This window comes from Cucumis melo, chromosome 8 (genome assembly GCF_025177605.1).
Source record: "Cucumis melo cultivar AY chromosome 8, USDA_Cmelo_AY_1.0, whole genome shotgun sequence".
Taxonomy (NCBI): Eukaryota; Viridiplantae; Streptophyta; class Magnoliopsida; order Cucurbitales; family Cucurbitaceae; genus Cucumis; species Cucumis melo.
Window position 1 is genome coordinate 3,812,414 of NC_066864.1, and position 15,326 is coordinate 3,827,739.

Consider the following 15,326-nt stretch of genomic DNA (forward strand, 5'->3'; position numbering starts at 1 on the left):
CGACGTGTCGTATCTTCTATGATGAAGAGATGAAAAAACTGAGTTGGGAATTGAATTACATCATTCATCCAAACAGATTAAACAAACGTGAAAATTAGAAGAATTAGCCTATCGATCGCCATTTTTGTAAAAATTCTAATCATTCTTCTTCTTCTTCTTCGACCTTCGCGGAGATCTTAACTGGGCGCGCTATCGTCTTCGCTTCCTTTCCTTCCCGATCATTTATTCCATGAGATCGATATCAATTTTTTCTATTCGTCTCTGTAAGTTGGCCTGCATTTTCATTTTAAACTCGACATTGCGTTCGTAATGCTTCGGCGCATGATTTGTTACTCTAGCGATTAGATTTGCGTTTCGTTGTGCCAATTTCCGGTGTTTACTCGCAGATCTAAAGTGCTTTATTCAAAATCAGGTTCCCGAATCTTATTAGCATGTGTGACTAATTTTAAGTGACGGGTTTTACTGAAGGTGTGTTAAAATGTAGTCTGTTAATGGAAAATGATGATTGGAGCAATATAATGTTTTGACTATGTTCAAGTCTCACTAGTTTCCTTTGAATGGCATTAAGCGGATGTTGCACAACGAGGAAATGAGAACAGGGTTATAGAATTAAATTGTTATATGAGAATTCTTGATCAGTTTTTCTTATGATGATATCATGAATTGTACAATTGTTTTCTATATCTCAATCTAGCATTCTGGGATGAGCAAAAGATATCAAGTATGCTCATAGGAGTTATGTATTGCAGATTGGGTGTAAAACTTAACTACAAAAGTTGTAACTTCATCGTGGATATCTCTACTAGTCTCGTCCTCATGGTTTCTATTTGAGAATTTGAAATCAACATAGTTCCCAGTCTCAACCAGGATAGTAAAGCGGCATTTAAAGTAGCCCACGATGGATAATGGAACTTCTAATAGTTCAACACAATCGGCAGTCAACAATTCAGCTCCAACAGTTGATAACCAAAGTAGTAAAGTAGATAATTTGACATCTATTTTATCTACGTCCGGCTTTTCATCTTGGGCTAAGAGTTTTAGGAATCCACAACCTGAAGCAGCAAAAAACGACTCCAACGCAGGAAATTCTGGGATGTCAGCGATTGCTCGTTTCAGTAGCGGATTTGGACTCCAGATACCTAAAATGTCTTCTGTACAAGGCGATGGTGCTGCAGATACCAATTCTGGGATGAAATCTGGTGTATTTGAATCATTAACAAAAGGTTTAGTCGACACATCTCAGAATGCGGTAAAGGCTATGCAAGTAAAGGCACGCCATATGGTCTCTCAGAATAAGCGAAGATATCAGGTAGGTCGTGTTTTGTGCTACATTTTCTTCCATTTTATTGTTCTTGTTGTATTTGTTATGTGCACTTTCGTAGTTCTTCTCTTACTGGCTACAAGTAATATTATAGTACTTCTAAACCAATGCAAATGAACCATTTACCATAATTAATTGAAAAAATATATTTATAATTTTTTTTAATTGGACGGTTTACTAAAGAGATGATTCTCCAAATTTCCTAATTTTTCAATGTACTGAATACGTTAATAAGATTTATTGCCTAAACAGGAAGGAGAATTTGATTTGGATTTGACGTATATCACTGAAAACGTAATTGCTATGGGGTTTCCTGCTGGTCACATGAGCTCTGGAATTTTCGGATTCCTTGAGGTAAGAGAAAAATATTCAGATAAATTTAGTTCTTTTTGCATTTATGTGTTTAGTGGATGAGATCGTTCCTTTACATCTTGAACACGTATAATTGGAATTTTTTTCTAGGGATTTTACAGAAATCATATGGAAGAAGTGATCAAATTTTTTGAAACTCATCATAAGGTAAATTTTATTTTCACTTATTTTCTGGTAATTTATGATCCCAAACAGCAGCAGACTAGGGAAGGGAAGAGCTACGACCAGCATTGCTACATACCATGCCTTTCTACATCTTGTTGATCTTCTCTTCCCAAACGCTTGTCCCATTAATTGAATATGTTCACTAATTGAATCATTATTCTTTTGCAGGGAAAATACAAAGTTTACAATCTTTGTTCAGAGCGTTTGTATGATGCCTCATTATTTGAGGGGAAGGTGAGGTTTCACATTTCCGGTCTTCAATTGAGCATTCTCACTGATTTTAATAATAATCAATGGTACAACAAGAAATGTATAAGCTTCTTTTTCCTTTGGTTGATCTGAAAACTTGAATTTGGGATTGTTCCAAATAATTTCTTGTCTGATACCAACCAGTTGTTCCAACGTACTGCAGTTGAGGAACATATAGGATCCTGCGACCCAAAATAATTTCTTATCTGTAGAATATAAGTATTATAGCAAACCTATCAATGTGTTACAAATGTTTACTGCAAATCTTATTTTCTGAGTAGCTATGAATAATGGACTTTCAAAAAATAATAGATGCTTATTTTATTTCTCAAGGCAGGAAGGGGCAACTAAACTGTTTCCATTAATTATTTCTTCGACTTTCTAATTTTGGTTTTTCAGGTTGCACATTTTCCGTTTGATGATCATAATTGTCCTCCTATCCATCTCATAAAATCATTTTGTCAAAGTGCATATGCATGGTTGAAGGAGGATATCGAGAACGTGGTTGTTGTTCATTGTAAAGCTGGTATGGCAAGAACAGGGCTAATGATTTGCAGCCTCCTTCTATTCCTAAAGGTCAGATATATATTCTATTCCTCATGAGGTTGGTAGATTTATTTTCAATTTTACCTCATCTTAGGCCTGTTTGTTACTATCTTTCTTTTTCATCTGAATACAGTTCTTCCAAACATCACCAGAGGCAGTTGACTATTACAATCAGAAAAGATGCGTGGATGGGAAGGCTTTGGTTCTTCCTAGTCAGATTGTTAGCCATTCAATTCCCCCCCTCTTTGTCTTTTTTTTTTTTTTTTGGGTTAAGTTTACTTTATTCTAATACCTATTTACTTGATGCAGAGGTATGTCAAGTATTTTGAGCGCATTTTAACACAATTCAATGGAAATACTCCACCAGGACGGAGGTATGCTGTCGATATTTGTCACTGAGAACATAAATAGATCCACCAAGAGTTCACTAATGTTATAATTTTACAGGTGCATGCTGAGAGGTTTTCGGCTTCACAAGTGCCCGTATTGGGTCAGGCCTTCCATTACAATATCGAATCACAGTGGTATTTTGTGAATTTCTGTTGTTTTCCTTATCCTATAAATCTTTTTTGTATGATCGTACAATATTAGCTGATCTCCTCCAGTTGACTTCTTTGCAAGTCTATTTTTCTCGGTCTTTTTTAATTTCTGCCTTATGATCGAGAGTCGTATAAGAAGAAAGGAATTTGGACTTTAATGAACATCTCTCACGAGAATATGTCATTTCGTTAACCTGCAATGTTTTTTATTCTGAATACAGCCTCCGCTTTTTGTAGAGATTTGAGGAATAGTTTGTAATTTTGTATATCGGTTCAGTGCATGTTTATAATTCTCTGTTTTCTTTCTCTCATTGCTTTATTAAGGCCAAGCTGACAAGCTATGTTGCTTCAACAATACCTTTTATGTTTCGATGGCTATGGATTTCAAAGATAATTTATGATACATATACATGTGCGCGTGTCATGCTTACCAGAGTTTTTCGATGATCTACAGAGATTTTGTTCTCAACAAGAAAGCATCAGAAGACGAAGGATTTAATGGTGAAGTTTTTGAAGTTCAAACCTCTGGTTTAGTTCCACTATAACATCTTAGGATGATTTGCATCTCTAATTCGACCTCTCGACTTATGCTGCAGCCAGAAGATTTCTGGATTAGGGCACCAAGGAAAGGATTTGTGGTCTTTGCACTGCCAGGTGAGCCTGGTTTGACAGAGTTGTCAGGGGACTTCAAAATTCATTTTCATGACCGGCATGGGGATTTTTACTGGTTGGTTAATTTCCTTGACACTTCCAATCTTGTTTATTAATTATGATTGGGAAGTTCTTTTAACATTGTTTTCCCATTTACTTTTTCCAGTTGGTTAAATACAACAATGACCGAAAACAAAGTATTATTAAGCGACACGGATCTTGATGGTTTTGATAAGGTAATCACCACAATGCTTCAAGTACTTCGACACCGTTTAATAGTATCTTCAAACATAATCCATTGCCGAATTATACACCCTTTGCTTTTGCATTTATAGAGAAAACTCCCAACTCCTGGATTTCAAGTCGAAGTTGTGATGATAGACTATGATGGTACTTTGCCAGCACGATTGAAAACTGATTCAGCTGGCAAAGGATCTGATCGTCGTTCTATTCACAATCGAGCCTCAGGTCATGAAGCAGGACAATCCAATTCAAACAAAATGTCCGAAGGTGAAGAAAACGATGACAATGTATTCTCTGATAGCGACGAAGAAAATGGGGACATAAAAACCAGTCTAACTCAATCAACTTCTGGAAATGGAAATGGAAACTCAAAAACTGATCATTCATCAACAATAATTTTCTCCGAAAGAATTGGGAGTTTAGCTCATGAAACTAGTCATTTATCCTTCGGAAATGAGAAAAACTCACAACCTAATGCTCCCAAAGAACCTGCCGCGATACAACCGTCAGGCCTAGAGATCCCAAATTTGGATTCAGTAAGAGCAAGTGATTTCAAGGCAATAGCCGCTGATGCGTCAGTTTTCACCTTTGGGGATGAAGAAGACTTTGATAGTGAATGACCGATGAGTTGAACGGCTGCTTATAACCATTTATACTGGAAAGGTTGTGTCACCAGAAGTTGATATTTGAAGTAAGGTAATATCGGCTGTCAATTGGTTGTCTTTCCGGTAGAATGATACAACCGGTTGTCTTTCCGGTAGAATGATAGACCCCTTCATTTAAACCGTCGGGTCTCATGGTAGAGAAAAAAGTACATCAACGTACTGCATAATTCCAATCTTTTTTTCAGAAGAATATCAGAAGCTAATTTTATAGTTTGTCCAAAATTCAAAAAGGGTTGCAAAATTTTATTAATTGCTCATTGAAGCGAGATTTTTTATTTTTTGGTATGAAAAGTCAATTATCGTCTTCACCAATATCATATTTGAAGAGTTTGTTTCCAAAATAGGACGGGAAATGAGTCCATCTAATTAAATTGAATAATGTACGTAAATATGGTATTGGAAATCTCTCGATCGTTTGGAACATTGGCTTTTCTCTTGTACAATTCAAAACTGAGGAAGTGTCTCAATAAAAATTTATATTTTTAGCAGAAATTAGACAACCCAGACGTAAAAAGAAACGTTGAAAAATGAATGAACTTGGTGCACAAAGCGAAACAAAAAAAAAAGCTCTCATTCAAGATTGGTACAATAATCTAAGAATAAGCTCCTATTGAAGCAGTTGGGGCAAACCATACACGATACCATTCTTCAGCAATAAGACCGGGAAGTCGAACCCCTTTTTCTCTTGCCCCTGCGAGATTGGTACAATAATCTACAAGGGAACCGAGTCTTCAAATAAATTATGTCAGATTATTCGTCCGGCGGTAGGGAATTGAATCTTGGCGTAATAGAAGGATGGAACTGTTTGTGGATGTCTTCATAATCTCGCCATAAATCAAAAGCAAAATTTACCTCTTCTTTCCTTTTTTCTTTTTGCTATCCTTCTTCACAATGGTGATAGTTTTACGCAGGATACTAAGTTCATAATCCTTCCTTCTTAATTCTTCCTTCAGGCTCTCAACCTCATTCACGTGATCACAACAGTGAGTCGAGTCCTCCTTTCGTTTCAATTCTTGCTTCAATCTTTCAACCTCCTCCACATGGTTGCAACATTTACTTGAGTTTGAAATTGTCTCAATTTCCATTTTATTGTCAGTCTTCTGCTTTTTGGACATGACTATGTTTTCAATCACCTCCAGATCTCTCTTCTTAGACGAGAATTTGTCTGCAAAGTCCTTTTGTCCCATTTTGCGAACATAGATACTGACAATGGATCCAGAATGTTGAAATCTGATGAGCTTTTGAGGCCGTCCAGATGAGTCCTAATTGAATTGCAGGATTGGAGAATTTAATCAGTAAAACCAAGCGGGAAAGTAACCCAACCAACTATCCTAAAATTCTCCTGAGGACAATCAATTACCCAGGCATTGAAATATGATTAACTAATTTGGTGAGAGACTGGCATCGTATTGAGAAAAATGTCAGTATTATATGGGAATACAGAAAGCATTACGAATATGAAGAAAATAAATCATTTCTCACAAAAAATGAAGAATGTGTATTCAATATTACCTCATCTGCGCTACCTTCAATCTCTTCAAATGCTTGCTGTGCCTCCTTGGGATTCTTGAAAATGGCAAGTGCAGAGTATATATCCCCCCCTTGACCTTTCTTAGGTGGCTGTTGGAAAATCAATCGTCAAAAAATAAAATTCATTGGCAAAAGGTCGTAGGTGGAGAAGAATATAGACATTGCATAATGGATAACTTGTTTAAACCATAGTAGCTAGACTTTTACAGAAGAGGATTGTGCAACCAAACACGCTATGCTTTACTAGTTAAATTGCTCAGTCCAGATACTAGAAAATTGAAGTTTATCTTAAAAAGAGTTAATCTGCCAAGTGCTAACTCGACCAGCCGTTAGGTAATAGTTTACAATGGCAATCCCATCCTAGCCACTCCACTTTCTTAATCCACAACAAATCCATTCAATAAGCAGTCAACAAATGAGTATAGGATCCTAAACCTGTACATTAATCAACGTGCATTATATTTTCATGGTATTCATCTTACAAGTTACCTCAGAATTATTGACTATGCATATGTCGTGGAGATTATCACAAAATATTGATGTAAAGCATATCCATGGATTGCATATCAAAATAGAACTGAACAAAGCCAACCTTAAGTTCAATGGTAAAGTCACCATGAATAGCCCGAGCCAATGCTTCACTTGGTACATTGATTGGTATCCGATGAAGAAGTAGTTTCTCCATACCAACTTGAGGTGTCTACAGTATTTATAGAAAGTTAATATTGACATATAAGCACGTACAGCATATACTCTACTGTGATTATATTGGAAAATCTCTGTTCTTACATCCTCATCAGCTATAGCAATCGTATCATCAGCTTTGCTCCCCAGTTTCGCAAGAACAAGTTTCATGGCAGCCTGAGCATCATCCAGACAATTATGTGGAGCACCCTCCTTCCGAAGGTCATAGCCCAAGACAGACTGTCAAAAGGTCAAAGAAGAAGAAGAAGAAGGGCATCTATAAGACAAATGCTCTGCAGTTGGGAACTTAGGCAAATAAAAGCCGTCGCAGAAAGAAAAAACTACTCTGTGCGTGAGTGAAATAGCATGAACTATAGCAAACATGTATCTTACACATACCTTACACAGCTTACTCAAAGAAGGCCTTCTATAGATAGAACCATTGGAATACTTGAAGATAAATGAAGTGTCAATCACCCTCGAGTGATCTAATTTCAGTGCTGATGCAACAAAAGAACAAAGGGAACAAAAAATGTCATAAGGACTTATTTTAGTTGCTTTATATTTGATCATATCCATATGATCTTTTAATATTTTTACATAAAATTGAATGTGAATAAATTTGCAAATTCATTCATATAAAATAAAATGGTAATTCAATTTTACATCATTAAATTTTATGTACAAATCTTACTTTTTGGTTAAATAACAACTTTCTACCAGGAAAAAAAGGAAAAAGAAAAGGATAAGATTAAAAATGTACAATTTTGTCACTGATTTATGTTGTTCTTAATCTTTTAAAAATTCCTTTTTTTCCCTTTATACATTAAGCTTTTTAATTCAATTTATACCGTCAATAAACATTAAAAGAATGATGACATGAAAATTTTGAGATAGTATCCTTATACGAAGGTGGCCAGTCATTCGTATTATAGAATATAGTAAGGTTCAAGTTTTCCAAAAGCAACCCAAGTTAGAGTTGGGTAAGTATTACAAAACTAAATTACATTTTGTATACATCTTCCACCAAATTGAACAAGACATAACTACAATACAATTAATAGAATATATTTTACGGCAGCATAGTCATTTTATAAATAAATTAATATGTATACTCAAATTAAGAAATTGATTAGAAAAACATGACGCATGAACATTGATGAAACTGAAAATAAAAATGTGGCTCATAACGAATTTGAAGGAAAATCAATAAGGATATCATTATTAGATTACCTTGCAGATCATTGTTCAGACTGTGGCCTACCAAAATAGTTCTTCCATGTGAAAGGAATTTTGTAATGGATTTCTGCAATTTGAACAAAGAATATCAGATCGTGTATGTTTAAGGAAGAGTAAACCATCCACATAAGAAATAAACTACAATTACCTGTACATCAGCCAAAGAACAAGAAACTCCATCCAAATCCCCAGGGGAAATTCCAGTTATATCAGTTCTATAGTCCTTGATAGCTTTTCTAGGTTTCACAAGTTCATCAATTTTTACCTGCAGGTAGATCTCTAAAATCACCATAAAAAAAAATTGAGCAGGGGGGGCCTCGTAAAAGATTTGAGATTTGAGAAAAGCTATAACATCATATACAAATTGGTATACTGATGGAACCATGGTTTTTCAACATGCGAGTATGTGTAAAGGGAGGTGTGAACAGAGGCTACAAGAAGAAATAGAGGTCAAGAACATACTTGTAAGTCACGATCCACCATGCAAACCCTCACCAAGTTCTCAGTTCCATCTTCACAGAGAACCATCTCACAGTCAATGGCATAGATCAAATTTGAATTTGGTCCTTTAGACTTTTGGCTAAATTTTGTAACAACCCATTCCTTCAAAATCAAACCCACTTGGTAAAAACATAAAACATGCATATTAAAAAGGAAAATTTATTGGAGTCTATTAACAAAACAAGAAAAAAAAAATTACGGAAAAATCAAAGCAACAGCAGAAATTGACATGCTCTACCTTATCATATGACGGGAATGAATATTCCAATGGGTACTGTGGGTGTTCAAGGGTAAGTCGGACCAGCTTCTGCACTGCCACAAACATCGGTTAAAAATGCCAGAGAATAAAAAAAGTTATTAAAGAATGGAAAACAGACGGATACAAAGTTGAAAATTAACTAGGATAAGGTGATGGTAGTGAGGAATCAATATATTTGCATAATAATTACTGGAACAATCAGACCAAATGCAATCAATAAGCTCAACAATCATCCGAGACAAACAGATTATGGTTTCATTTATACATCTGAAAGAGCGCAAGCTCTAAAATCACCTACCACATTGCGCATGGTAAAAGTAGCATGATTATGAAAAGAAAAATAGCTGATATGAAAAACATTCAAAGGAACTCATGCAATGGAGAAAACAAGTTGACTACTTTCAGAAAAAAGATTGCCATGGGCAAATAAAAGTAACAAAGTTAGAAAAAATCGTCACTACAATATTGATCCTCCACCAAAAATATATATATCTCACCTGCTCGGGTGATTCGTTTCCTGGAGTTATCTGCGATACTTGCTTCACAAAATTGCGCTTCTCGTTACACTGGAGTACTTTATCCAAAAACTGATGAAGAAAAAACATACACGTGATTTATGTCACTCTTAGTTCGGTAAATCATAAGAGCCCAACGAGAAGATAACACAAATTCCCAATGGCGTTTGCGATAGACAGAAAGCCAATGACACATTACCATCAAATCATCCTCTTTATTAAATGTCTTGAGAAAAGCAATCAACAAATCATTGGGCCTCTTAGACGGGTCACTCATGCTAGCCCCGAACTTAGGGTCACGACTATTAAGAAACTCCTTCCAGTCTCCTTCACTACCTCTCATTCCTCGCTTTTGGGTCAACCGCACCATCTCAACAAGCACCTACAAAAAAAAAGACGATGGGGCAAAAAGCTTTTCATACAAATTTAAACCGCTTCAACTGGTATTTCTTAGACTGTTCTGTTCAACCAACAGAAGCACCAAGACCATCTAACATTTTGACGGATTCCGTGCCTAAAAGCAACAAAATACTAGGCATACACTTTGCTAACCAATTGAGTGAAAACATAAACATGATAAAAATAGCTTCAAGAACAGGGAGATTACCTTCTTCTCTGCTGTAGCGATCTTGTCCTCCATTGGAAAGACCGCCGGAATTCGAACTAGGAGTGGAACTGAGAAAATATTAGAGAAGCGGGGATTGGAAGAGTGGCTGCTTTCCCGCCGCGGAGTTTGTGTATGACTGCGAGAAAATCTGTTGAGAACGAAGAAGTAACCCGAATTAGGGTCGGGTTTCGGGTTGAGTAAACGTAAACCTAAATATGATTCTTTTTTAAAAATAAAAAATGATTTTTTCTTAGGTTTAGTTTTCATTTAATATTTCTTAAAATCTTGAAATTTTAATGGAACCCTCTGATTTTAGGAGATTTCGATTTACTCTATAAATTTTGACTTTCATTTTAATCTATCCCCTACAATTTTATTGTGAAAATTGAGATTTACCTTTTACACCATTCATTTCATTCAAGGAAGTTCGAAAAAATATTTTAAATTTTCTCATTTAAATTCAAAAGATAATTGTAAATTAATTACTTTGTTTTGGAGATCGTTTTCTATGTTGAATCATTCTATCATCGTTATGATTTTTTTTAAATAAAATAAATGGTGATGATTGATAAACTAATTATCGCGTTAAATTATAGGTTGTGAACTCCAAAATTTAAGCAATTGAATCAATTGTTTAATTTTAGCTTAATTAGTTAAATAAAAGGTTTGAATCTTCACTCTCGAGTGTTATTTAATATAAGATACAAAAATATAAATAGGCACTTGCTGGTTTTATTTATTTATGAGCTCTTCTAGATTGATTTGAGTTGATTTTATGATACAATTCTTAATTTTTATTTTAATTAAAGATCTAAGATGTTTGATTTTATTTTTTATAAGGTAAAAGACAAAAGAAAAAAAAAAGAAATAATAAAACAGTTGAAAATCGAACCAAATCAAATCTAAATGCATGCGGTTCGGTACGATTTCGTTTAAATTGAAACCGCTTCTTATGGGGTTCAATTCGATTTAATTTCTTAAATTGAACCGAACCACTTTATTTAAAAAAAATTATAACTAAAAACAAAATCTTTATCCCGGTGGCACTTGATGCCACTAAGGTCTGATATCCAATAACTAAATAAGGAACATTGATTCTAATATGTATATATAAGCGTTTCGGTTTGACACAAGTAAACGATTTGGTGTAGTTTCGAATGAGATTTTTTTACATTTTATGGTCCAATACGATTTCAGCTTCCAACCGAATCGAACTATGACCACCCCTATAATTGATAAGGCCATCTGTACTTATACTTGGCCCATTTTGCACAAACAAGACGCGGGGACGTGTGTTGACCGACCCAATTTCTAACCATCAAAAAATGCGTCAAGTTTTGAAGTTTCGGAGTCGGCCCACATTTTCCCATGATCAAAAGGCCTATGTGTATTGGGCTAAAATACAATTTATCTCTATATTTTAAGTTCCGTTCCTTTTCATTCAATTATATATTTTTTAAATATCAAACTTTAATCTCTTTCATTTTATTGAAATATCAAATTCAGTACCTCTAAATTAACTTTTATAAAAAAAATACTAAATAACAACAAAAACCTTGTCAAAGGATATATAAAAGGTGTACGTTTTCAAATCTTAGAGTAAAAATATCAATAAAGAATAATATTTTAAATATATAAAAAATAGACATTTGAGAACACATGACTTGAGCTCAGTAAAATTTAAATTGTATTACCCAAAGTGTTTTTGTAATTACTACTACGTCTAGTTTATTATAAATTTGATGGTAGAATTTAGAATCGGTAGTTTTAGAAGCAAACATTTAATTATTATAAATTGGTATAACCTCGTGGTTGGATAAAATCATGGTATAAATTATTTGTGTCCGTTTTTCAAACCACATCAATAGAATATAATTAATTAAAAGAAAAGGAAAAGGAAAAAGGTGATACATTATAAGGTAAACATTGGGAGAGGAGAATGGTTAATTCGGGGACTTGGTCGCTTTTGGGATGAGGTGACAGCAAGAGTATTTAATGAGGGGAAGAAAATTAATTAAAAAGAACAAAAAAAAAAAAAAAAAAAAGAGTGATTTTTTGGGAAGGTACAGAGTGGTAGGGTGTATAGTAGCGCAGAGTATTAGAGCTTGAGGAGGGGAAGAGGTAGAGACAGACATCAGAGAAAGCCGTACGCCGTCTGAGTTCAGCCGACAAGACGCCACATTTATTATTCACATTTTATTATTATTATTTTGCTTTCTTTATCGAAGGAACGTATCTCTTCCCCTCCTCTTTCTTCCTTAACTATCATCTTCCCTTGATAGTTTTTCACTATCTTTTTTTTTCATGACTTGAATTTTAAAATCGCTTTCACCTTATTTAATTTTTTACTTTTTACATTAGTCAAACTACACTACACCTAGTACGTCCTACTTTCGAAAGATATTCTTTATTGTTCTATGTATTTTGGTGGGTTTAAGAAGATAATGGTGAGGTTACAAGCCTGCATCACAGAACATATAGTAATTGACTAAACAGTAAACAAAATGGTTCTATATACTTTTTGAGGATTTCATGAGTTAAATGAGATATAATGATCTACTTAAAATTTGGGACTGTGTTAATAGTGACCAATTTTACCTATGACCAACTCCAGTAAAAATCACCACTGATACCTAATTTTGATCGTGGTTCACCTTAGGTACTGGTGATCATTTTTAATAATCATTAATGCTACAAAACTTTGACAATCCTATGGTGACCAACTCTAGCAAAGGTCAATTTTAAACCCCAATTAAGACTATCACCTCTAACATTACCAACTCGTAGTGTTTAAAAAGTCTAACTTATATTATATAATAACTTGACATTCATACAGACACTTCAAATATTGAAAGAGAGACAATTTTATATATACAAGTAGTTTTTAGATAAACTCATATAAAATTTTGAACCACGATGGTAATTGACAAAATTGCATTTTTTTTTTCTTTTTTTTTTTTTCTTGCTGTTCATTGCTTAAAACACAAGATCGGTGAAACTAAATAAATCCTCACGAGATTGTAATGGTTAAAATTGGGTTGAACTATGAGAAATAACATATAAAAATGTGAGAATTTAATTTAAAAGATATTTGTCTTGTGTTATAATATTTCTAACGTAAACAAAACTTTTAAGTAAGAAAAACATATTTTAGAAGTTTAAGAATAAGTTTATCCAAGTTTATGTAGTCAAATTTAATAATTATAAAATTGAAGATCCTAAATTTATTTTCTCTTAATTGCATATATATACATTTCAATCATTTAAGAGATGCATAATTAAGAAGTTATCAATGTAGGTAGTTGATGAAGTATGATATTTAATATACACATACCGTTATAATTTGTACTAAGTAATTTATATACCAAACACATGTTATATTATAATCTATAAACTATAATATCATACATATTATTATAACAATCTAACTCTCAAGTAATTCTAAAATTAAAAATTGTTTGTATCTAAACATGCGTTGGGTGGGGTTCCTTCTTCAACCTAGTGTGTCTCATGGCTTTGGCTACAGGATACACACCCCGCCCATGGGATGCAAGCTAAAGGCCAACTCTAATTCACCATCCCTCCTTGGGCAATTACATAGAAATATTTCCCTCAAACCTCCCCTCTTTCCTTCTCTCTCTTACCCACGTATTTTTCTTGCCCCACTCTATCTTTACCTCTTTTGTTCTCTTGCTCTTGTTTCTCAATTCCCATCTTCCATCATTGCTACAAAATAAATACTATTTTATATTAAATTAATTTTTTTTTCAAAAAACTTTTAAACGTATTAATGATATTAGTTTTATTTCCAAACTTTTTAACCGTTGGAAATAAGGCTACAAATTTCACACTTGTGGTTAACATGACATTGACTTATACAACCATTTTCTAAACTTCATTGAATTACTAAATATAAAAATACGAGTTTTATGGTCTTAATAAACATCAACTTAATTATATATATATAAAAAATAGATTAGTTGGTTTTTAAAATTTTCAAATATTAAACACGAATTAAATGTTTAATGACTTGTGTAGTATTCTCTGATTTTCAAAGATTCTTTGAAGTAACATTTAATAGCCCGAAAATTTTCTTCTATCATTGTGGGTTTTATACATATTCCATACTATTCCCTTGAAAGTTGTAGCATTTTTTTAGTTAGAAATTTGAAGGTTTTTGCAAATTTGTGGAGTTTGCAGTTAAAGAGAGAGAGACGACCTTGCTGCCTAAGGCATACATTGACACTATGAAAATACCATCATAAGCGATGAAAAAACAATACACGTAAAACTAATTATAAGACATTGTAGTCGTCCTATTAATTTTGTTTTTTCTAAAATAATGTTAAAAAGGTTCAAAGTCTTAATAAATATTTTTCAGCTGCCTCAGAAAAACTTATTTTTACCGTTGAATTTTAAATTGATTAAAATCAAAGTAAGGACGAAAAACTAAGGGGACACCTAAAAGAAACATGAGGATGACATGTAAAACAATAAAAAAGACAAACATTTAAGAAGATACTGCAGTATAGTTTGGTGTGTGTAGTGTTAGTCACATTTAAGTAAAATATGTTTTCCCCTTTTCCCACGGTTAATTTTTTGTGAATTTCTTTTGGAAGTTGGTAGACCAGAATTAATAAACAAATTTTGGTGCCTTTTTTACTGTCGATCGACAAAAGTTCATGTTAGAAAATGAATGATAGAGGAAAAATATATAATAATAAATAAACAAAAGATAATGTAAACCTAAATATCATCTTTTTTTTTTTTTTATTGTTTCCTCCATAAATTTCCACATTTGACATTTGAGGATTAATTTACTTTTCGTGATGTTTTTTTTTCCCCATATACAAAGTGATGGTTGATTGATAAAGATTACTTAAATAATCAAAATTAAATGTGTCAGCTTCACTTTAATTGAAATAACTTAAAAGGTATAATTCAAACTCATTTATTTCTTTTATATACAATTACACTAAATTAAGAGTGTCCATGAGAGGAGAGAAAGGGATGTGGTTAGTAAAAGAAAACTCGTATTGTAAAAGTTATTTTAATCAAAAGTGGATGTGAGTTTGGATTAGTGATAATTGATATAGTCTTTTTTTTCCTAAAGTTTGTCTATCACTTAATTGTTCTACTAACAAATGCTTTTCACAATTTATTTTTGTGTGCACGTTGGGCAATGGCCACAACCACAAATATAAAGACTTTACCACATCTAAATTTGTGTTCATACGTGT

At 33.5% G+C, this 15,326-nt stretch overlaps 2 protein-coding genes across 2 annotated transcripts; one reads left to right on the plus strand and one right to left on the minus strand.

The window, feature by feature from the left end:
* The first annotated feature begins 7 nt into the window (after positions 1-7).
* LOC103484800 (phosphatidylinositol 3,4,5-trisphosphate 3-phosphatase and protein-tyrosine-phosphatase PTEN2A-like) lies at positions 8-5,066 on the plus strand. Its single transcript, XM_008442093.3, has 13 exons — positions 8-263; positions 750-1,309; positions 1,574-1,675; positions 1,784-1,840; positions 2,027-2,092; positions 2,507-2,683; positions 2,787-2,873; positions 2,963-3,027; positions 3,101-3,177; positions 3,647-3,693; positions 3,789-3,919; positions 4,010-4,079; positions 4,179-5,066. Exons 2-13 carry the CDS (start codon positions 899-901, stop codon positions 4,704-4,706), a joined length of 1,818 nt encoding a protein of 605 aa, XP_008440315.1. The 5' UTR covers positions 8-263; positions 750-898; the 3' UTR covers positions 4,707-5,066.
* Positions 5,067-5,259: 193 nt separating this feature from the next.
* On the minus strand, positions 5,260-10,272 carry LOC103484801 (small RNA degrading nuclease 1). The gene is made up of 12 exons (XM_008442095.3): positions 10,087-10,272; positions 9,679-9,861; positions 9,462-9,551; positions 8,944-9,012; positions 8,667-8,807; positions 8,353-8,469; positions 8,199-8,271; positions 7,365-7,465; positions 7,071-7,205; positions 6,874-6,981; positions 6,264-6,371; positions 5,260-6,013 (listed from the first exon to the last, which is right to left on the minus strand). The coding sequence occupies exons 1-12, from the start codon at positions 10,117-10,119 to the stop codon at positions 5,600-5,602; spliced, it is 1,572 nt and encodes a 523-aa protein (XP_008440317.2). The 5' UTR covers positions 10,120-10,272; the 3' UTR covers positions 5,260-5,599.
* Between the last annotated feature and the right edge of the window lie 5,054 nt (positions 10,273-15,326).

Bases quoted from the DNA above. Each gene is read 5' to 3' on its own strand.
- LOC103484800 (XM_008442093.3), top strand. From the start codon at position 899: ATGGATAATGGAACTTCTAATAGTTCAACACAATCGGCAGTCAACAAT. The intron at 3,178-3,646 runs GTATTTTGTGAA...GATGATCTACAG, and splicing joins TACAATATCGAATCACAGTG to AGATTTTGTTCTCAACAAGA. The intron at 4,080-4,178 runs GTAATCACCACA...TTGCATTTATAG, and splicing joins ATCTTGATGGTTTTGATAAG to AGAAAACTCCCAACTCCTGG.
- LOC103484801 (XM_008442095.3), bottom strand. From the start codon at position 10,119: ATGGAGGACAAGATCGCTACAGCAGAGAAGAAG. The intron at 8,808-8,943 runs GTAGAGCATGTC...TTGATTTTGAAG, and splicing joins CATTCCCGTCATATGATAAG to GAATGGGTTGTTACAAAATT. The intron at 6,372-6,873 runs GTTGGCTTTGTT...ATTTTCCAACAG, and splicing joins ACTTTACCATTGAACTTAAG to CCACCTAAGAAAGGTCAAGG.